Below are 23,912 nucleotides of genomic sequence, written 5' to 3'. Positions count from 1 at the left end.
AGCTTGTTGCAAATGGAACCAATAAAAGGGGATGAGGTGCCACGCATTCAATGTGGTTTGAGGGAGGTAGGTTGTGGATGAAGAACGTGTTCTATTATTTTAAACATGCATTATGTTTTATTATTGCTGGGGTTATTCCCCCATGTCTCCAAGTTCCCTATTTTCCCTCTCCATTCTTCGACCTTGATTATATTTTGAAAAGTTGGTAAATAACAAATTATAAAAAAAATGGAATCAATATATTGCAGAATATACTGTAATTACTTGAAATTAAATGACGTGACATTTTGTAATAGTTTGGTTCTATTATAAAATAATGAATTTTTATGCAACATTTGTTTCTGTTAAAACTAGATATGGGATGCAGTACAAGAGAATGATATTGGATGCTCAGCTGGCAGTGGAGCTGACCCTTTGGGTGTGTTTAAAGATGCTGGACTGGAGTTTGCAACCAGTTTGGGAATAAAAACTCAAGCTAGAACAGGTAAATTGACAGGCCAGTAAAATCTAATACAGCATAAATCTATGTACCATAACATCACAGAAAAATGCAGTAATTGTGTATTTAAAATTATTATATTAATGTTATTCCTAATTTTAGGTTTATAGTAAATAATTCATCTATGATACATCCTTTTCCATGATTTTGGTCCCTGCAATCTTGACCTGTTTGTCATTGAAGATTAGAACTTAATATATATAATTCTTTCATATGTTTTTCAGATTCTAAATGCTCTTCTGACCAACATGGACGTAAGCGTCGGTCAATAAAAATGTTGGAAGCGAAGCAAAAAAAAGGTAGTAGATTCAAATGCATAATATACAAGGCTCCATGTGTGTGTCTGCTAAAATATATGTTTAATCTATTTTGTTTGCAGTGCTTCATCTTCTAAAATAAAGATGGAACTCAGAGTGGGTCTCAGAACCTGTTTTTGGGTTCCACTGGTTGTCAGAAATGCATTATATTCTGTTGGCAAACAACTTTTTTGAGGTTCCCAAACAATGGCATACTGCCACTTGGGGTCTGAGCTAAAAAAGTTTGAGCACCACTATTCTAAAGGTATATGGGAGGCAGATAACACAGTGGTTGCTCCTATCAGAACATAAATGATCCAGAACTGTGCAAAATATTTTTAATTAGGTCTAATTAAGTGATGGGCCAGTTGTTGTTTGCTGCAGTAGAGCCTTGTGGGCCATGCATCGGCTACAAATGAAGGTGATGTGGATGGGCTGATTACTGTCTCTGCCTATATTTGGCACAGGAGGAGTGATGGTGAGCAGGTGAGGGATGGCAAATTTTAGCCCGGGAGGCAAGACTCGACTCAGCAGCCTATTTTAATGTTAAAAAATGCAGGTGGCCCAGTGAACCAGCCCAAGGTAGTCCCCTATAAGAACGGCCCGGAGGGCAGATGCCCCCCTAGCCCAGCTTGCCCCTCATGATGAGGATAGCTGTGTAGGAACCATGAGTTGAAGCTTTCTGTCTATACACATCTTTTATCTATTTGATATGAATAGATTCAGGACAGCAATGGTGGTTTACACTCTGTCTGTGGCTGTCAATTACTGACTGTAAAGTAGGGAGTGGAAAACACAGTGTCCATGGAGTTCATCCTTTGGCTGTGCAGACACAGTGTTGTACAGAAATAGAAGTAGTGTTGAACCAAATCGGCGCCTTCATTAGCTGGGCTGGGTGACTCAAATCTACTCAGATCCCCCTATAATGCCAGTAACATATTATTGTCTCTCATTTTTATGCAGCTATAAGTCTACACATCTGTATAATGTAATTTGCAGATCTCAATCACATACTACTCAACAGATTTACATTGCTTTTCATGTGGTTAATTTTAGTTATACAATTGACTAGAACAGCTGCTCAGAGTAAGTCTTCCTGATTTGTAAAAAATGTAATATGCACAGTCAGTTGTGAACTTTCAGAGGGATACTGAAGATGGATTATATGGCTTACTGCAATGCACTGGTGTTTTCATAATATATCTGTAGTCTCTACTTCACCACACTGTGGATATAATTTAAACAGTTCTAACCACATGAATAAATGATTACTATAACTGATACATCCTCAATACACACTCACGCCTTTTCAGAAATATCAACGCTCCTTGTTTCTATTTTGATCCATCATATATTTGAAAAGACGTCAGCGTGAATTGAGGAATGAGAGCAAATTTACTATATGTATCCATCAACCTAATGTTCATAGATGTTCAAGCAACACAATGCTAACCAGGCATGGACTAGTTAATACTATAACAGCAGTAACCCACATTGCCGGTGTTTTGGTTTAGTGGGACTGGTCCAGTCTGTCCTAGCCTGGTGCTAGCTATAGTGTTAACAGGATGACCCCACACTGGTTGTACCCCTGTATTTAGTGGGAATCGGACCAGTTTAACTAGAGCTGCATTAGGGTGCATTATTTATTTATTGGCTGCAGCTTCTCTCATTATTTTCAGTGGCCAATCTACATGGAACGGCACACTGCGAAGCCCATTGAAACGCACAGGACATTAAACAGAAGTAGCAATACGTGTAGTTGATTAAAACAAAACTAGTTAAATGCCCAATTTGAAATCTTTCAATACATCCACAATTTTCTTGTTTTAGTAATAAAATAGTTATTTACTAAATTAGAGAACTTGATCAATTAATTCATAATTTTATTATGGCTTATTATTTTAAGCAATATCAAACTGTTGAATGGTAGATTCAAACTGCTGAACAAAATAGCCCCTTGTTAGATTCCTCTTTTGTATGGTCAGTGAATGTGTTTATATCATGAGTTGCTTGACACTGGATATACTATATGTAGACATTAAAGGACAATCTTGTGAAAGTAGAGAACAAAAACTAATTTGTAATGCAAAAAGCAAATATTGTAAGTGGGGTAACAGAGCAGATAGGTTTTTGTTCAGCATGACAAAGTCTTTGGGGCAATTAAAGACTAATCCTACTTTGCTTAACTGTATCAGTCTTCCCCAGTGGACTCGGACATGCAGGATAAAATGCTAACGTCAAAGCAAACACCGCTTTTCTGTCAAAGCATAACAAATATCAAGAACTAGTAGGCTCCTATAGACCTACCACCCTCCTTAATCAGGAACCAGATTTTGGCAAAAAATATGTCCGCAAGACATCTATCCTTCCAAATATACTACTTAAAGATTACCAACTTGCACTAGATGAAAGGGATTCACAGAGCCATAGCAGCAGGGCCACAACTAGGGCTGTGCGATAGGGGTGACTGCGCAGGGTGCATGTCACGATCTGCCTGCAGCATACTGTTTTTTGCTTGGCAGCTCCTAACCTGGACTATCAGACTTTACTATTTTGTGTCTTAGCAGCAGTACCTCTGCTCACCAGAGGTGCTGCTATTGTGCCTGTTGTGCTCCTAGTACCTTAGGAGTTAACACTGTTCACTAATTATTCCATGCACCTGGGTGTGTTCTCATTTCCCTTTATATACCTGTCACTCCCAACACACATTGCTGGTTACTGATGTCATATCCTGTTGTTACACCCTGTGATACTTCCTCCTGTTTGTGCTCCTGGATTTATGCTGCTGGAGATCTATGTCATCATATAACCTGCTGACCTGTTCCTTATGTGAACCTGGGACTTATCTGTGCATTTCAATTGTGCATGCTGCCTGGAATATTTCCTCACCTTCCACTTACCTGCCACTGCTGTATATCTGGTAAATTCTGCAAGTTATTATGTCATCAACTGTTCATACTCTCCAGCAATAAACATTGTTTGTTTTTTCACCTATCAATGGCTCCTTAGCTGTATTTCTACGTTGATCTGTGACAGTGCAATGTTGAAGGGGGGACATCATTTTTGTTTCTTGCCCCAAGCACTCAAGTTTTAAGTTACGGGTCTGCATAGCAACAGTGGCGACATCTTCTCTAGTGCCCAACCCCAGTAACAGGCTACTTAGTCTCAACTCTAAAAAAGCTTTTGACATACTGACATGGACACAGAGCACAGAGCATTTGGTCAGGAATTTAATCAACTCATTCAATGATTTTATTGTAATCCAGCCACATTGTTTCTACTAAACTGAACATGGGTGATAAAGTGAGTATGGGCAGGAGCGCGAGGCGAGGTTGCCCGTTGTTGCTGCTTTTGTTCAACTTGTTCCTGTATATCCTTTATTACAAAATTTTACAAAATTGTGGGTATTCAAGTAGCTGACCTTTGCTCGTGACATTGTACTGTATTTAGCCATTTCAAAGAATTTACTTAAGTTAATAATGGACAAAATTCAGGAACACATTACAGTCTCTTCTTTAGAGCACTTGAAAAATTTGGCAAATATTTACGCATAAATTGCACCTTTGCTTCAAAACCCAGACTTCCAAAATGCATGACAACCTACCCCTTCTTGACATGGTGAGAAAGAAGCACCACCGCAATGAATAGCTTGATAACTTAGATCATTATAAAGCCATATACTTTTGCACAAGCAGTGTAAAAAATGTACTTTATTAGCCCTGATCCTCTCGCATTGGTACAAGTACAACATGAACAGGACAATAGTATGAAATTCTCTGAATTTACTCATGTTGCTAAAACTTCCACAACATAAAGCCATAAGTATACAATAGGTTCTTGATTCATTAAGGAAAGAAAGCAAAAAAAAGGAGCAACTTTGCACAACTTTGGCAAAGCCATGTTGCATTGGAGTGGGAAGTAAATTTAAATTGTGATTGTAGATTTATAGTTGGGGTAGGGAATAACCTAGATAATACTGTAAATTTCAGTGTAAAATAAAGCTATGAAGTATTTGTCTGCTAAATGAAAAAACAGCCAGTATTTAACTTATGTGAAAAACAATAAACTAGTCTGTACCCCTTGCATTGTAACATGGTTAGTCCAGGAGAAAATGTACTCCTTTTTTGCCTTACTTTCCTTAATGAATCAGGCCCTAGATCTTGTTTTGTGGAAAAAAACAGATCATGGCAAAATTACACCAGTTTGCCCAATGGCTAGAATATTCTCCATCAATATCGGTAGAATTACTAGTCCAAGCGCTCACAAAGTATTGCCAACTTTTAACAGCAAGTACACAAACAGAAATGTTTCTCAATATTCTTCATAAGGCATAGATGTTCTCTTATAGAAGCTGTATGGAACGTTTGCCTACATCCCATGACTGCTATGAGGATACAAGGGTAATGCCCAGCACCATACCACAGGGTCCTGTGAAGAGCTGCAGCAGCCGCGTCTCGCTTCTCCTGCATCCCGACTGTCATAGTAACAGCTGGGATGGAAAAGCGGGTAATAGGAGGAGTGCTGAGCTATACGGTCTGCTACAGACCCCTGATCCTGGCCTGTCTGCTGCCTAATCACTAACATCCAGATTAGCTCCTCCTACCTGTTCGCTGTGGTGTTGCTCATAAACTTGCACTATATTAGAGTTAAGTCCTGGGGGCATCCAAATACCTGTGAGCACGTCTAGCTCTACAGGAAAGGTGGCTGCTGTAGGAGAAGACCTCTACCATCAGTTCTGCAAGTTTATGACAAAGCCGCCAGCATAACATTATAATCGGCCAGTGAAGAAATTGGAAGACTTATTCCCATGGATGAGAGTGGTACGAATCCCTCTCCAGCCCTGGTTTTGGCTGGTCAGATCCAAACTCTGTCTCAGATGGTCCAAGGTTTATCACATCGGTTGTCTGCGCAGAAAGAAGCTTCTAAAACTTCATAAGCCTCAGGAAGCTCCTCTGGCACCCACAGTAGAACCCAAATTTAAATCTGCCAGATGGATTCTCTGGGGATAGATCCTTTAAAGAGAGTTGTAAGTCTTTCTGCAATCTTCTGGGAATAAAGGTTAGTCTGCCGTTGGCTTACCATCCACCATACATACGGAAAGGGGAAACCAGTCCTTGGAGCAATTCTTTCGCTTGTACATCTCCAAGTTCCATGACAATTGGGCATCACTATTCCCGTGGGCTGAATTTGCCTATAATAATTATTGTCACTCCTCAACCCGCATATCTCCATTTTTCCATCCCAGAGCTAATTCTCTCTCCTCCATAATTTCCTCTGCTTTTCCTGGAATGTCTTCTACTGCATCGCGCTTTAGAGCCATCTGGAAGAGGGTCCACCCTGCTCTGCTTCAGGCTTCCTTCAGATCCAAGTCCCTGTCTGATCTGTATCGTAGAGCATGCTACTTTAAAGTCGGTGATGAAGTTTGGCTCTCTACTCGGAACATCAAGCTCAGGCAGCCCTGCAGGAAACTGGGGCCCAGGTTCATTGGACCTTTTACTATCATTAAAAAAGTCAATCCTGTGGCCTTTAGGCTTATACTCTCTCCGTCTTTTAAAATTCAGAATACAATTCATTGTTCTCTCCTGAAACCATTTGTCTCTCCTAACAAATTCAATTCTCACAGGTCACAAGGACTACTTGCATTCTATGTGGATGGGTGTCATGAATGCCTTGTGGAGAAGATCCTCGACTCTAAGAAAGTCCAGGGACAAATCCATTTCCAAGTACATTGGAAGGGCTACGATCTTGAGGAATGATCTTGGGTTCCGTGGCGACGCCTACACGCTGATAAGCTTATTAAAGAGTTCTTTAGGACGTTTTCCCAGAAACCATGATGTTGGGGTTCCTTAACCCCTCCTCAAGGGGCGGTACTGTCATGAGCTGCGGCACCTTCTCCTAGGCAGCCGGGTTAGTGCACCGTTGGCCTCACTGTTTGCTCAGCCTCCTCAGGTAATAGGAGAAGTGCTCTGTTAATTAATTACGCAGCCCATGGGGCCATACTAATTATGCATTCCTGGCCCCTGATTGGGCAACCTCTGTATTTAAGGCAGGGTGGGCTTAGCCTCCCTGCCGGTTATAGCTTCTATAACCGGCAGGGATAGACCCCTGGTTGCTGACTTGCTTTGTGTACCTGTGCACTCTGTTGCGATTTGGATTGACCTATTTGTTGTGACCCTTGACTTGTATTTGGACTCTGCTTCTCTGCTGATTGCCCCAACCTCTGGACCTGTTTCCTGGATGTTCTTGTTTGCTGCCAGTCCTGACCTATTGCCTGTCCCTGACTATTCTGTCTGCTACAGACCCCTGATCCTGGCCTGTCTACACAGGCATTATCTGTCCTGAAGAAGCAACAGAGAGCTAGCATGGTTACATGTATTCTTTATATAATCCCAGAACCCATCTTCGCCCCTGGTGTAAATTCAGATAATCACAGATAAGCAAAACTGCACCAATCTTGGGTGATGGTTTTAGTAGGGCTGTTAGTCTCTTACTTCACTGAGCCCACTTATCGGGACGAGATGGCCAATGGGCAACATTCTTACAAAAATGAACAGCTCATTTTTTACCTGGAGTTTAGATGGGACAGATCTCACATGACCATGGCACAAAAGAATGTACAATACAAAGTCGTTACATTAATATTTAATCAGCAGGCAGTTCTTAAGTGCAATGCTTTATCTCAGATTAAGATTCAATCAAAATGTAACCACCCAATATCAAGTAAAATATCTATTTCCACCACTGGTGGATCCAGTGGGGTGTGATCGGTGCAATCTCCCCCATAGCAGGGATGTTCTGTCTGCAGCCACAGACTATGTGCGATCTATGACTGCAGAGACAAGCAGCAATGTATGCTGCCCGGCTGTTCTTAATGGCCGGGCAGCATACATTGCTGTATGTTTCTGCAGTCACGGACTGTGCATAGTGTGCGTCTGCAGGCAGAACATCCCTGCAAGGAGGGGAAGGGCGGTTATCCTTTTAGACTGGGAAATCTCTATTATGAGTTTTAGCGCACACACAGACAGATTCTTAGAAGAGCCCCCACCTCTGAAATTTGCTGATCAAGATAACACCCTCTCCCTGCCTAAGACAAAAGCTAATTAATATGGTATTCGCTGTGTGCAGACTCTTACAAAATGTCAGTACTTCATGCATTACCAAGCACCAGTAATAACATTATACAGTATTTGTGAACCCACCTGGCATACTAAAATAATTGTGCATAAAATATCTATACAAAACACAACCCATCTTCATCATCACCATTTATTTATATAGCGCCACTAATTCAGCAGCGCTGTACAGAGAACTCGCTCACATCAGTCCGTGCCCCATTGGGGCTTACAGTCTAAATTCCCTAACATAGACACACACACACACACACACCCATTGAGAGAGAGAGAGAGACTAGGGTCAATTTGATAGCAGCCAATTCACCTATTAGTATGTTTTTGGAGTGTGGGAGAAAACTGGAGCACCCAGAGAAAACCCACGCAAATACGTGGAAACATACAAATTCCACACAGATAAGGCCATGGATGGGAATTGAGCTCATGACCCCAGTGATGTGAGGCAGAAGTGCTAACCACTAAGCCAAAATGCGGCCCCAAGCAATGTAAAACACAATTTGGATGAGAATGGGTGTCCAGGAGGCTAAAACCCTAGTCTCAAAGTCGTGAAACCTCTATCTCGTCACAACTGCCTTAAATCTAATACAATGGAAGCAAATCTGTTTCACTGCCTATGGAAATGTCCTAACATCAGACATTTCTGGATCCAGATTAGGAGATATGCAGGAAAACCCTTGGTAATCTACCCACTTCACACCTGGGGGTAAATGTATGAAGCTCCGGGTTCTTCAACACCAGCGAGTTCGGCGTCTTCAGCGCTTAAATTTAAAGCGGCGCTGCCTTGTAAAGGGATGTTTCCCTTTACAAGGCAGCGCCACTTTAAATTTAAGCGCTGAAGATGCCGAACTCGCAGGTGTTGAAGAACCCGGAGCTTCATACTTTTACCCCCTGAATGAGCAATTCTAGGGACAAAAAATTACAAAGGGTGGGAGAAGACTGTTTATCAATGCAGCTGCCAAAAAAGCTATTCTGCAGACATGGATCCAACCAGGAGCACTTACCCTCATTTTATTCCTGAATAAACTGTTCCATTACTTCAGAATGGACTGGTTGAAAACCACACTGGACAAGGAAAGGCACATTCAGGAATTCTTGTTCCGTGGGACAGTTATATCAGCATATTCCCAAGAATCATAAAAATCCAAATTCAAAGTTGAATACAAAATACCATATGGCTTGAATTGTTCTAGATCCTCACAACCAATTCTAATGTTAGTAGAGGATATGATATGCATACGGATTCAGATCCCCTGTGCAGCCACGGTTGTAGCTAACATGTTATCAGAAAGTTTACTTTATAATTCTAGTTAGGCTCTTTAGTAAAGCCCATCATAGGAGATGTCGGCCAAATTTTTGACACAAATATGCACAGTTGTTCTGATGATCATTTGAATATTTGCAAGCTTACTTTGTTTAAATGAAAACAATGCCAACTGTTTTGTATACTGTTAGTGATGTAAAAATGAACTCATCCTAATATCTTATTATTTTGGATGTATAATACAATATTACTAATAGATTTGTAAATAAAATAAAGGACAATCTATTAAATATAATTAAATATATATTTTCTTCTTGTCAATGGGGACATCACCTGAAAAATACAAAACGCTTATTTATGGTTTTTTAATAGTGTTTTTAATCAGACTGCAATCCAAATTATTTAGCGTTCAATTAAAAATAATGATACCATTTTTTATCTCATTTCCATTGGAGAATGCATACCTGTAAAACAACCAGTCTTTAGATGTTTGGTTGAATATTTGGCAACTTTGTAAAACATTTAAATGGGAAATGAAAATTCTTTATAAACTGCATCAAACTAATTTTCCTCTTTTCTGTTTCTGGGCAAGTTCTATCCTCTTAATCTGTCCAGAATTATTTAAAGGGACAGTGCATAGTGTCCAATACAACTTGTTTAAATGGCAATCAATATAAAGTTATTTCACTAATTGAACACCAATGGTTTGTTTCCTGATCAAGGATTGTTTAGTAAGCATGCAGATGACTTAGTGATTTTTTATACAAGGCTAAAACTATATATCTGCACATTTGAATGCCCAAATGCTATTTGCTGGTTTTAATGGACGACAAAATTATGAAACAATGAATGTAGCAGATGCTAAATTTTGGACACCCTGTCATTGAGTATTTAGTAACACCTTATTTGACAGTATTCACTGTCTTTCTATTTTTCTCACTCTTCTAGCTAGTTACATTCTTAGGCTAGGTAGACAGTGGAGGTTTTTCACCAAGTATTGGGCCAATCACCCGATAAATGACCGCTAGGCCACATATTTGGTAGTACTGTTTAATAATCTCATATCTATCACCTTCCGATCATGCAGTCTGTATGCACTCAGGATCACAATTTCTATAGAGTTTACAGAGTAATGGTATTTTCAGCCGATATTGGCAATGAACATGTCCTGGTGACTAAATGTAAAGAGTGCTGTAGATGGAATAATTTGTTCATTCGTTCTGATACTGAATATTTTATTTCAGAGAATCAGAAACTAATGAAATTTATTATGCTATGTGGATAGTTATAACAAGGCGGTTAATCAGTGTGACAGGAATGAATGAATAAATGACTGAATGAATGAATGCATATTATGCTGTCACTCTTTAAATAACTATAGGATCAAATGAAGAGCACAGATCTGAAGTTAAATTGTGCATAGTGTGTATGTATGACCCGACTGGGTCTGACCTTTAGTTGTAGGTACAATCGTTGTAGATAAAAGATTGGTTGGAAAATTCTCCAGTGTGTTCCTCGCCTTAGATCTTTTTTCATGCACTGCAGGTCTACAGTCCCCCCACAGATGCTCAAAACTATTTAGATATGGGGAATGTGAGGGCCATTCTAAAACCTTAATCTTAATCTTTGGTTCCTGTAAGTACTTCATGGTTGACTTTCAATTACAGTATGTTTTCGATTGAGTAGCTTGTAGGATTTGTGATATTTAGTTGTATTAAAGTAATAAAATAATTCCTACAGCCAAAGAAACTTTAAGAATAAAATTATATCATTGTTTATTTACAAATGAATAAGCAAGCGCTGTGATAACATTATCACTCTCATTTTCAGAATTGAAAACTCTCTGATCTCCCACAGACCAGACACGTAGGTTTGTTCAAACTAAAGAATAGGTTGTACTACAATTTACAAATATCATATTACAATTGGCTGAGAAAGTATATAGGCGTATCCTGATCCAGGCTTCCCTGGAAAGTCTGAAGAAATTCTTGCAACTCTTTGTTCCAACATCTGTGATTAGAAACATCTGTCCCTTGAGTAACTCCTTCACTCCCGTTCCTTCTCTCCAGCTCACACGTAAGGCTCCAACCGACAACAACACCACATCAATTATCAATGATATACCAAAATAAGACAGAACAATATAAATATTTTCATATTAATAAATTGTCTTCATCCAAAATAAAATATCTTTGACAGTCCCACATTTGATAGTTCTCTAAACTATCACACAATATTATGATTACAAGGTTTAATTGGTTCATACAGTTCTATAATTTCTTCCCCTATATTATTCACTCTCTAAATTTCCTTACTCAATGTTTTCTTACAAAATTTCAACAGTACTGGAATACATTTTAATACAAAATAGATAACTAAGAATATTCCTAACATAAAAAAAATCTTCTTAATGAATGCATCAACAATTGAAACCATGTACAAAAACCTGAGAAATTATTATAATATATATTGTTTTTAATCTAATAACGAAAACCTTGTATCCACTGCAGATAATGTCATGTTATATATATCTTTGCAAAATCTCTCTTTACTTTTATTACTTCATCTGTAATGTTACACAATAACTTCTTGTTTGTGCATTAAAATAATTCAAGATCAATCTATGTTCTATTAACTATATTTTTAAAAACTTGAAGTTCTTTTGCAACATAACAAAAGGTTTCATCATATTCATTTGATATTTTATCAATGTAGCTAAACCTTAGATACAAAACCAATTCATACTTCTATGTGCAGTTCCTATAACTTTTAATATAATCCATACTTGTACACCAGTAGATTCACTAATAAATTGTGATACTGGTTGTTGTTCACTCTTTTCATCACTACTTTCCTTTCTTTTTATAGTCAAACATCTATTAAATACTTTTTAAATACAATATCCTTTAAATCATTTTGTGTAAATACATTAACAACTGGAATTACCTAACCTAGATAACATATTCTACCTTAATTCAATGGTATACACTTATATGCCTTACTTCCACATTTGTAATATATCATCTAATAAAATACATGGTATTGCTACATGCAATATATCTATGTATACAATATCTATAAACTTTCCGTGTTTGTTTTCCTTTAACAGCTCTTTACAAACACCATCTTGCAACATTATAATATTTTATTTTCATGCTACTGTTCCCAAAGATCTCTTTGATTCAACATATCTAAATTTTAGATTTATTTTTAAATGCAGGACTTTTCCCAATTTTTTACCTAGATGTTCCTTTTTCTCATCTATAGGTCTATTAGTAAAATTTATACATATAACACTTTCAGTCAATACATGTGGCAACAATTTTAAATAAAAAGGTCATGTTTCATTATATTTCCCAACAACTGGTCCTTCCTCTGGCAAATTAAGCAACTCTGTAAGATTTAAAGGTATTGGCAACAATTCAACATATTGGTGTCCATGTAGTATATGTGTACATATTCAACAATTAGTTTAATTGCTCATCCTATCATACCATTGTACACATTTTCAGGAGCTTATTACAATATTGACATATACATATTTCGGTTGACAGTCTCTCATTACAATCTTTAGGTTCATCTCCAATTACTTATCTTTTAATTCTATCTTATATGTGTCATTATTGTACGTGTTATTAGTTATGAGTAGAATGAATGATGAAGACAGTTCTGATTCTTTATTTTTACGACTATATGCCCCCATTTCCTCAAAACCACTACCGGTTCTTACCATCAGGTCCTCATAACCAAATGTCCATAAAATAAAATAATATAAGGTATAAGAATCAGAAAACAGATCATGCCTATAGCGATGGCAATAGTAATAAGGATATTATCCTTTGACATCTGGGTCAGATTCTTCTTCCTGAATCACATCTTTGTCCAAGTCCTGAAGCAAAATTGTTATATATGGTTCCAAAACTTTATTAGTCTCTGCGTCTCTTCAGGTCACTGTCGGATCGACTACCTTCTTGCAGTGGGATATGTGAATCCAAGTATCTTGTTTCAGCAACTTTCAATGCTGTGGTTATTCCCATCAATCTGTCAAATAACTAGAACATTAAAAATTTCTGACCATAACATTTTCCTAGTTATATACTGACAGTTCTCAATAGGCATCTGTAGTACAATCAGTTTCAAAGTCTCTTGTTGCTTTTGTAACTGCTTACTCATCTCATTCAGGTACTTAACAGTTACAACTTCAATGCATTTGAAAAGTCTCTTGCGGGCTGATAATAATATTGGGTTGTCTTCTGAACAAACTCTCATATGGTGAAAAAAATTGAATGGAAGTCTGGGAGTGGTTCTGATACTATAAAATATTAGAGATAAAACCTCTAATCAAATCATCCCTGTATTCTTCATCCCTTTACTCAGTGTATTTTATATACCATTAAATCGTTTCAGTAACTTATTTTTTATTATTTAGTAAAATACATTAAAAAAACAAACTTACACATTGAAATGTGTACCTCTGTCATTCTCAATCATTGGTGATATACCATATCTATACACAAATTAATATACCAATTTCTTTGCTGTAAATACTGCAGTGCAACTTGCAGTGAAATTGCACTTCTATCCCACTTAGAAAACATATCTACAAACATTAGTACATACAGTAGATTACAACATTTTTTATTTGGATGAAGCCAATTTATATTACCTGTAATAAATCTCTGTAGGAGGGATATGTGATGGTTCTACAGATATGGCTTTACCTGGATTCTTCCCTCAGGCAAATAAAGCATGAACCAGCCTTTTTACCTGCATGAGAAGAGAAGCCAGGTGCACACCAGTAGGCCTCAAGTCCACACATACCATACTTATCTAAATGAGTCAGACCATAGGCTGCTTCTGCCAGTGCTGGTAGGTAAGCCTTTGGGGCCACTGATCTATCTTTACCATCTTTCCATGTACCATTAGTATCTTGTACACATCCCTTCAACTTCCAGAGTGCCAATTCCTGTGAATAACAAAACTTTTATATTCTGATTAATTTATGATCAGTAATGAACTGAAACAACAACAAATTCAAGTCCTGTGAAGAAATGTTAATTAGTAATGGACTTCTTACTAAACCTATTGTAACTTCATCTGTCCTATTTATTACCTAATGCAATTGATCAGTATTACCTGTGTGATCTTAACACTTAATCACTACCTGCAATGACATCTGAATAGCATCTAGCATCTTCTTCACATGTTGAAAATATGCTATTGAAGTATCTACAACAGTTAGACAATCTCTAAACCACCACAATGCACTGAATACATATCTACTATCTGTGTAGATGTTTAATACTTTTGCCTTGCACTAACTCACACACTGTTGTGAGTGCTACTTATATTATATCTTATACATAACTTTTCAATCTCATTTTATCTATGATAACTACCATCTGTATATATAAAAAAATTATACCCTCTCCCAGTAAGTGTGTATCCTCAATGTCAGATCTAGCAGTAAAGGTTCTAGTCCAAAAGTTCCAAGTTCCATACAGTCATAAATAAGCATTAATTTATCAAAAATCTCATATACTTATCAGTACTTTCATCCACACTCTGTGCATTCCTATGCACAATAATTAAGAACATAACAGTATTAAATATATTACACCAACAAATAATTAGATAAAGAAAAGCCAAAAGATCTCATTTACAATTTACAAATCTGGCAGCGAAGACTTGTCATGTTTGTGCAAAATTCATCAAAAACAAAAACAGGATATGCAATGGAAAAAAAAATAAAAAAAATTCTGACTACTAGATATTTTCTCTGAATAATGCTAAAGTTGCAACTATTTTTAAACAGATTGACAATTTATGAGCATCTATATTTAAATTCGTCACTATAATAAACAATAGGTCTTTGATAGTTCCCATTTAAATTCCAACTACACATCCCTAGAAAGATGTGCACTAATGATTTTATTTAGCGACTAGTGCATATGCAGAATAACTCGCAGTCTTTCTGAGGAAAGATGTATCAGTCCTTGGGTCAAGCAATAACCCAAATACTTAACCTGAACTGGCAAAATTGCAGTTTATTTCTGGAAACCATGTAGCCATGTTGATATAGGAATATTAACAGCTAAGAATAGTGTCTACAAAGACTGTAAAAACAAAACAAAAGTAAGTTATTAACACATAAGATAAATACAAAATCACAGTGTGATATAAAAGTCTCAGGAAAATCAAACAATAAAATTGTAAGCTTGCGAGCAGGGCCTTCTCACCTCTTTGTCTGTTTTACCCAGTTTGTTTATTAGTTCACTATGTTTGTCCCCAATTGTAAAGCGCTACGGAATATGTTGGTGCTATATAAATAAATGATGATCAACAACAAAAAAAAATCTCTGCCCTTTTTTTTTTTTTTTTCCCAGAAATCTACACATGTATTTTTTCTTCAAAACCCATGGCCCCCCCTCTCTTCTGCTGAGCACAAAGACATTCTTCCACTAGCAGTAAAAGGTGTGGGGGGGTGGGTCTGGTTCTCCATCCGAACAAAAAAAAACATTGATAGAAATAATTCTTGTCAGCACATAAAATCGTTACCAGACATTTTTAGGTGTGGTTCACAATCACATTGAATATTTTTAAATTATTTGGGCTATTAATTCTGTGTCTAAAATATTTTAATTGAACAGTCAATAATCTATATTTCAAATCTTCCTGTTTCTTACTAATAATATATCACAATTAATGATCAACTCTTACTCCTATACTCTAGGGTTACAATTTGAAGAATGCTTCTCAAAGTTTCTGCTAAAACTTCAGCTCCAAATTTTAACAGCCATTTATCTATGCTCTGCTATGTCCACATATACATATATATAAACACATATACCCATCTAATGTGACATTTTAGCCACATCTTATGCATAATAATCCTTAAAAGATTTACTATTCTTTAGCTTAATCATGAAAAGTTTATATTAATCAACTCACAGGAGAAAATACATAATTAGCAACACAATGATATTAAATATTAGTAATTTTAGTAAGATAAAAAAAAATAATTTCATTCATGCACAGCATTTAGAATTATCACAAAATTGAACAATGTCTCTCACAGGCAATGAAATTTCGAAAAACCATAATAAATTTCTGACGATCTAACAAATATGGCTTTGTATTTTTTTTTCTTTTATTTATTTTTTAAAGTTACAGTTAACTATTTCTGATGCAGCCCCTGCGCCATCTATTGGTTACTTCTGGTAGTGCAGCCACTCCCTATTAAATTACTTTTATTGGAATAATTATTATTATTATCCTCTATCTTTTCAGACATAACTGTTTCAGAGTCACCTAGATCAGATTCAGGTGACTGTAAAACACTGCTTAAAGTTTCTAATGGCTTTCAACGTTCCGCTTCCGCTTTCCACAAAACCAAACCGTAATTCATTAATAATTTCGTTTTCTGATTTCTCAATTTCTGTTTGCACATTATCCAAAATGTTTTTTTTATCAAAGGACCCTGCATTTGTAAACTGCTTATCACAATAATTAGTCATTTTCATACAGCCTTACACAAATCACTCAAAAAAAACACACGTTTGTAACCCCGCAGTTTTACAAAATTAAACTTATTTTTCTATCTAAACCTTTGGACAATCTTTCTCCTATTTAACTGAGGATTTATCCCCCGCAGTACATAAATCGCTCATTATATTTTATATTCATCTTTATTTTATTTTTATTTTATTTTAAGAACTGGACTCTGCAGTACATAAGTCCAAATTTCTCAAGTTAAAATGCGTCCCGCAGTGCGCATTCAATCGATAGTGGTCCCGCAGTCCCACTATCCAGAAAGTCCATTAGGCCTCACGTCTGAGAGCCAGATTCCCCTCAATCTCAACACTGTATTCAGTGACTACGTAGATTTATTAACTCTTTATTTTATCTCTTAACTTCTCAACACTCAACACACTCATACTCAGATAAGCAGTTCACAAAGCAGCCTCCCCTGTACTTCAGGCAAAGTTTTATATTGCCTACATTCCAATAACAGAAATACATATGATGTACTGTTTAGCAAAGTAGCAGACAGAAAAATGTAACACTTTAAACTCCTACTTTTAAATTCTATTACAGCTACGATAAACATAAAAATAATAAAAGTTCTTATTTTGCAACACAAATCTCATTGGAAAAAAACACAAGATAACCAGTTTGCAATCCATGGTATACATCTCTCTCTATTTCAAAAGGATCGGCAATAACTTACCTTCCCTTATAAAAGAGAAAATCGTCGACCATGCATTTCAAAATTAGAAATCCAAATGTCCCTTGTCCAAATCGAATCATATTGAAAAAAAATCTCAGCAGTGCGTCCAATTATTAAAGTAATAAAATAATTCCTACAGCCAAAGAAACTTTAAGAATAAAATTATATCATTGTTTATTTACAAATGAATAAGCAAGCGCTGTGATAACATTATCACTCTCATTTTCAGAATTGAAAACTCTCTGATCTCCCACAGACCAGACACGTAGGTTTGTTCAAACTAAAGAATAGGTTGTACTACAATTTACAAATATCATATTACAATTGACTGAGAAAGTATATAGGCGTATCCTGATCCAGGCTTCCCTGGAAAGTCTGAAGAAATTCTTGCAACTCTTTGTTCCAACATCTGTGATTAGAAACATCTGTCCCTTGAGTAACTCCTTCACTCCCGTTCCTTCTCTCCAGCTCACACGTAAGGCTCCAACCGACAACAACACCACATCAATTATCAATGATATACCAAAATAAGACAGAACAATATAAATATTTTCATATTAATAAATTGTCTTCATCCAAAATAAAATATCTTTGACAGTTGAATCCATAGTTCCTTCAAATCAGACAATATTTCTTGTACAACTAGCTGCTGCACAAAATGATTTGTCTGTTTTTCTCTATATGTATCTTTTGTTGTTGTAGCCAAAAAGTACGGAAGGCTTTGCCGCAGACACCATCTTCTGGAGGGGTATCCCGGGGGAAACCGCTATGATATAGTGAAAATAAGTCCTATTGCCAGCAAAAACTCCCATGTTCGTCAGAAATTGAGCTTTTCACCCTTTAATATAAAGAGCCCTTTGTTTTAACCACCTCAAACCTACTCAGAAAATGTTCAGTTTTTTTGGGTTTAGTGTAACGGTAGCATAAATTAACACATAACTGATTCTATTTTAAAATCGTTTGGTGTGTTACATTTTCTAGCATTGGGTACTTTTCAGTCAAACGCGGCAGCTGTGCCAGTTTTTTAATGTCAGCTTTTTCTCTGTGTCTGTTCCAGGTCATTAAAGCACTAAAAAACACACCTCTTAATTTAATCATTTTTAGCAGAGCAAGATTGAGTGTCTGAAGCTTAAAGAGACATTTTATTGCCTAATAGGAATACCAAATGTTCTGGATGGTATTGATTGCAGTCGTGTGGCAATCACACCATCTTTTGAAATGGAAGAATATTTCCGTAAATGCAAAAATTTCAATTCCATGTAATACAAAATATTCCATGTTGTGGCTGTCTTTCCTGGATCATTTTATAATTCCTATATCGTAAATCAATCACCGGTTTTCTACTGTTTGTTGCTGGGTGGTTTTTTTTCTCGTGCATCCACTTTTGTCCTCTGTTCTTATCCTTCTCTTTTTGCCCCTTTCACAAAACATCTGTATCGCAGTTAAGAAGACCCATTATCTCTCCAGGGTGGTAGCCACAGAGCATGGACATTTTTAATAAAAAAAAAAAACCTGTTGTGTGTTCAGTTAAATTGTTGTTAGGTTAAGGCCCAAAATGTGAGAAGGTTTCACTGGCAATAGGGCTTATTATGTCCGTTCCACATTATACATCATAGGGGTAACTGCTAGCAATAACCCCTCTTTCAGAAAGCCTTTGCACAGGGAAGACTATTTATCAAGTATGACCACAGTACTTGTATCGCAACCATACCTGTTCTGTAAGCGCTATCTCAGAATGGCGTTACCATATAAAGAAGCTGAAAAATATTGCTTGATATTATTTGTTTGATCCTAACAAATGAATGGCGATGTTGCCCAGTGATTATTGTTAAACCACACCAATATATTCTAATTTCATTATTAAATATGTCGGCTTAAAAAAATTATGTTATCTGTGGGCTGCCATGTAATTCCATCTAATGTAATTCCATCTAATGTTTCACCTAATTTTACACCTAATTTTACGTGCGATGTGTTCGGACTGAAGCATTTAGATAAATTGCATGATAAATTGCCGTGACGTGGAAAATATCACTATTTGCGGCTAATTGAATGCCCCCAATATTTCTCCATAACTTACATTCCTTAATGATATTTTTGACAGTGTATATTCCTAGCTAGAAACATCTAAATGTCTTTATATAGGCTTCCCTTACATAAATCCTTAGCTAGTTACTTGAAAAATCCCATAGTAATTGAAAGTAGACACAACATCTTGAGAGATTAGAAGGATCAGAGTATTTTTTTTAACTCTGTGTGTCTGAGTGTTATGATCTGCATATAATCTGCGAATGATTACTTTGTCTTCTGCCATCTTGTTTTCGATCACATGCTTTTTGTGTATTTGTATTTTCTGTTTCTGGTTCCTCATGACTGTTTTGTGTTCATCTGAGGTGGTCTGGTGATCTACATTAGAAATGTGTCCCCTCCCTAACTTGATTGGGGATCTCTCAGATAAAGGTTCAATTACTGGTGATAGTGTTTCCTATGTTAGCTTCTCGGTTTTGTAACTTGCTTACCTTCCTGTGAGCTCTGGCCTTGACCATGGCTTTGGACATTGGTGACTTCTGACTTTCACTATTGGCTTTGGATGTTAGTGATTTCTGGCTCTGATTACTTGACTTGTGTATGGATTTCTCTTTCTCTGCAGCATACTAAAATGATACCCCAATCATACTGCACCAAAATCCCGGGTTTTTGCCGGGGCGAGCATAAACGACCCGGGTCTTGGTGCAGTATGAATGGTACAATTCAAAAATCCCGGGTCTTCAACCCGGGATTTAACGAGGGGTAATTCCCGGGTTGGACCCGGGTTGCCTGCACTATGAATTGTGCATAAGTTTACAGCAAAGATTCACGGGCCACACTATCTCTGATTGAGCTTGTCATGTCCTGAGTCCCTTTATTCCTTATTCCACTGGCAGCGAGTACAACGGTCTATATATACCATATCCTGCAGCTCTGGAAAGCTCTGCTCTCTTCCCCTTGTGTAGGAGAGAGGTTCCGTGCTTAGCTCACATCCACACACACTGACTTAGTCATATGGGAGGGGAGAGTCGGGAGAAGCCAATGTACCTTCAGGAGTAGGTCTGTGCCAGTCAGCACCATTAACTTAGGGCCTCCCAAGGTTTACATTCGGTTACACGTTTCAACCAATCAACACACCTTGCAAATGGCAAATCTCCACTATCAACGATTTCAACCTCTGAGTGCAGCACAGTGCTTGGCTCACAGGAACCCAATATTTTCCCCAACCTCACATAATCCACTGACATTGCCGATGGCTCCGGTGTGAGTTGAGGTCTCACCTGAGAGTTACTAGCAGGAAGTAAAGTGACAAGTGTGCAACAGATAAGCAGCTTTATCAAACGTTCACATCTAGATTCCCAAGACGAAGCCAATGGCAGTGAACCGGTTCATTGGACTGCTACAATACGTCTGAGAAAAACGTTTTAAAGACAAATCCGCTGCAATTATGTTGATGACTTGTTATACAAACCAGTATCTCTGGCACTACCTCGGAAACTTTTCCCAGTGTTGTGTGTAGGGCACGATTTGTAGTCACTTATCTTAAGCCTGTTTGTACATCCTGTGGCAAGAGTGTAGGTATACAAATCAAGAGAAAGATGCGCTAACCTATTGCCGTGCAGTGTCCATTAGTCCTGATGCAGTCCAGAGATTCAGCGAGGCAAACTCAGAGTAAAAAGTCTGGGTGGATAGTGCTGTAGACTCCTGTAACTGTAATACTACAATATGAAGGAGGAGGCGCCTCTTACAGCTCTGCCTGAAAACTGCAGCAACTGCTGATTGGATTCATGCAGATCTAAATAAACACTGATCTCCACAGGGGTGCCAGTCCTAGCACTTTACATGGAGCAAACTGTAAACACTGCACTGGCCGCATACAGGCAGCAGAGACAGACTGACTGATGTACACTCCACGGGGAGGAAAACCCACAATTGGGTGTGTGTATCTATCCAACAAGGGGCCACAAAAAACACGCGTCTCTTCTCAAACACATTAATGGCTAATGATCAAATCTTTTATAATAGTTTTACAAGCCATTAAAAAGAAGACCTAAATATTTACAAATACAGGCAAATACACAAATACATCACCATTTTTCAGTCAATGAAAACTGCTCTGGTGATGACTCCCACACATTGCCAGGGCACAGACTTGTGCAGTATGAATGGGGTCAACCCGGGAAATTCCTGGGTCCGAGGTGCAGTATTAATGGTGTTTCTGAGCTGGGACGCTCCGAGCCCCGGCAAAAACCCGGCTTGAAAAACCCGGGATATTGCAGGGGCTGCAGTATGAAAGCGGTATGAGTCTTACCTTCACTATATTGTGTGCCTACTAGCAGTGCCTGGACTCTCCCGCTGCACTTTGAGGGGCATCGGTCCTGTCTTTGGGGTGACTGCTACTTTGTATAGCAATGTGCATAGTAACCCTGCTAGTTGGAATCGGCCCTTGAACAATGTGTATTATTACTGTTTACTTGTGTACCAGCTTACTGTGCCATTCATCATCTGTGACAAGCGTTTCATGCCATACTGCACCATTTACCATCTGTGTCAGTAACTTATCTATTCTGTGTCATTTATTATTTGTTGTACTGAGTTTTTGTTTTTCATTATCCTGTCAGAGACCTACAGCATTGTTATGAATGATTAACAGGATATATAATATTGGCTTGCCTATTTTTATACCTGCTAAGTTCCAATCATTACAATCCCTCTCTTGTGATATACAGTGTGTATTGATTAGCTGTACATATTGTATTACTTCAATAAATTTACTATTTAGTTCACAACTACCTCTCCTGCCTGCAAAAACCTAACACTGGGATTTGTCTTCACCTGGCTTAATTTAAGACCAAATAAGGCAATCACATTTTAAAGCCTTTAAAAAAGTATTAATTACTGGAAGAGTACCCAAATTTTGCACATGCAACCTTTAGTGTGTTTGCTGCTTTTAATAGAAAAATCAAATAGTAAATGGGCATTAAAATGTGGAGAAATATGTCAAGTTTAAATGTACGTGCAGAGGTTGTCTTAACTTCTTTTCACTTCAGTGGGACATTCAGAGAGAAGAATGCAATTTGACCAGTGGTGACCAAACTTTTGGATACACCTGTATTACTTAAAGTGAAAACATATGCAATTTAGTAGTGGTACTCTAATACATGTAAATAGATGTATTACTGTTGTTTGGAGGCGGGTTGGGCTTTTGAAATTGCAGATCCAACATAATAAAAGTGTTTTTTTAATTATTTCTGCATATTTGAGCTCTCTAAGTTGGGTGACATTAGAGGTGTTACTAAGATGCAGTTAGGAATCCCCATATATATGACAATGACACACTTTAGTTATTTGTGAACTTAGGTATGAAGTGTTTTTGTTTTTGTTTTCAGCAAACGAGTCTCCTGCTCATCTGAGACCATGCTGTTTGGCTGGGTTGCATGACAGCCCTATGGGACTGCCCTGTAGTAAACGTAAGCAGCGAGTTCGCCATGGGAAGGCCTGTGTGAACATGTTCTTTGAGTGCTGTACACATGCTGAAAAACTAAAGTCTCAGTTTAGTGCAGATACAGAATGGGACAGATGTAAGTATTAAGTTTGATTACCTAATGTTATTCTATTCATCTTTCGATGACATAGCTCCCAAAATTGGTCTAGTCCAACACGTGGCAACATGCTCATAAAAATGGAGCATGAAATGCAATGTAATGTTATGGGTATGGTCATGCCATGTGCCTAGAGCCTCTAAAGTAATTGTGGCCATATCTCCTAACTTCCCCAGCATTCAGAAAATGGTTCTGTCTATCAAGAGGGGGGACTGTCTTGTCTAAATCAGGATAGTTGGGAAATATGCACTTCCTTTATCTATAAATCAAAAAAATGTGGCTCATCTGTTATATGCAAATGTGGCTATTTGTCAACCTAGATCCGCCTGATCTCTGTCACTTCAAAGCACATGTAAAGATTTAGTAATTTTCTGTTCTATGACACTGTTCTCTCCTAGTTTCCTCCTGTCTTATCAGCTACTCTTTTACCGTCTACACACCTGTCACCATCTCCACAACTGCCTCCAGCTCCTCCCTGTTCCCTTACTCGTTGGAGTCCACCAAGTATCTGTTCTTTGACCACGTCTCTTGGTGATCTCATCAGCTCCTTTGGCCGCCGATAACACTTGTAAGCTGATGATACCCAAATGCATCTATCATGTTCCCTCCTTTCTTGTGTCGCCTACATTATTGTAACCTCCTCCACTCTAGCCTACCTCTTTCCCTCCTTGCCTCTCTTCAAAATATCCTCAGTGCTACTGCCTACCTTGTTTTCCTCTCTTACCACTCTACCTTTGAATTGGATTCTATAAGAGATGGGGAGAGAGGTTAGTGACTGGTAGAGATGGACAACAAACTCCTCATCCTCACATACAAAGTCTTAAGCCACTCCACCAACATCTCCATCCTCATTTCTACCCACACTC

At 37.7% G+C, this 23,912-nt stretch overlaps 1 protein-coding gene across 1 annotated transcript in view; it reads left to right on the top strand.

Annotated features, from left to right (window-relative positions):
* The window catches only part of LOC142143522 (complement C3-like), a 183,812-nt gene that overhangs the window by 55,988 nt on the left and 103,912 nt on the right, over positions 1-23,912 (top strand). The window contains exons 15-17 of the mRNA XM_075201418.1: positions 355-484; positions 724-798; positions 22,834-23,025. Coding sequence (XP_075057519.1) covers positions 355-484; positions 724-798; positions 22,834-23,025 — 397 coding nt within the window. The remainder of the gene's footprint in view (positions 1-354; positions 485-723; positions 799-22,833; positions 23,026-23,912) is intronic.

The sequence above is a fragment of the Mixophyes fleayi genome, chromosome 1 (genome assembly GCF_038048845.1).
Source record: "Mixophyes fleayi isolate aMixFle1 chromosome 1, aMixFle1.hap1, whole genome shotgun sequence".
In the NCBI taxonomy this organism is placed as follows: domain Eukaryota; kingdom Metazoa; phylum Chordata; class Amphibia; order Anura; family Limnodynastidae; genus Mixophyes; species Mixophyes fleayi.
The sequence above is the reverse complement of the archived record's forward strand: the minus strand, read 5'-3'. Positions and strand labels throughout refer to the sequence as shown.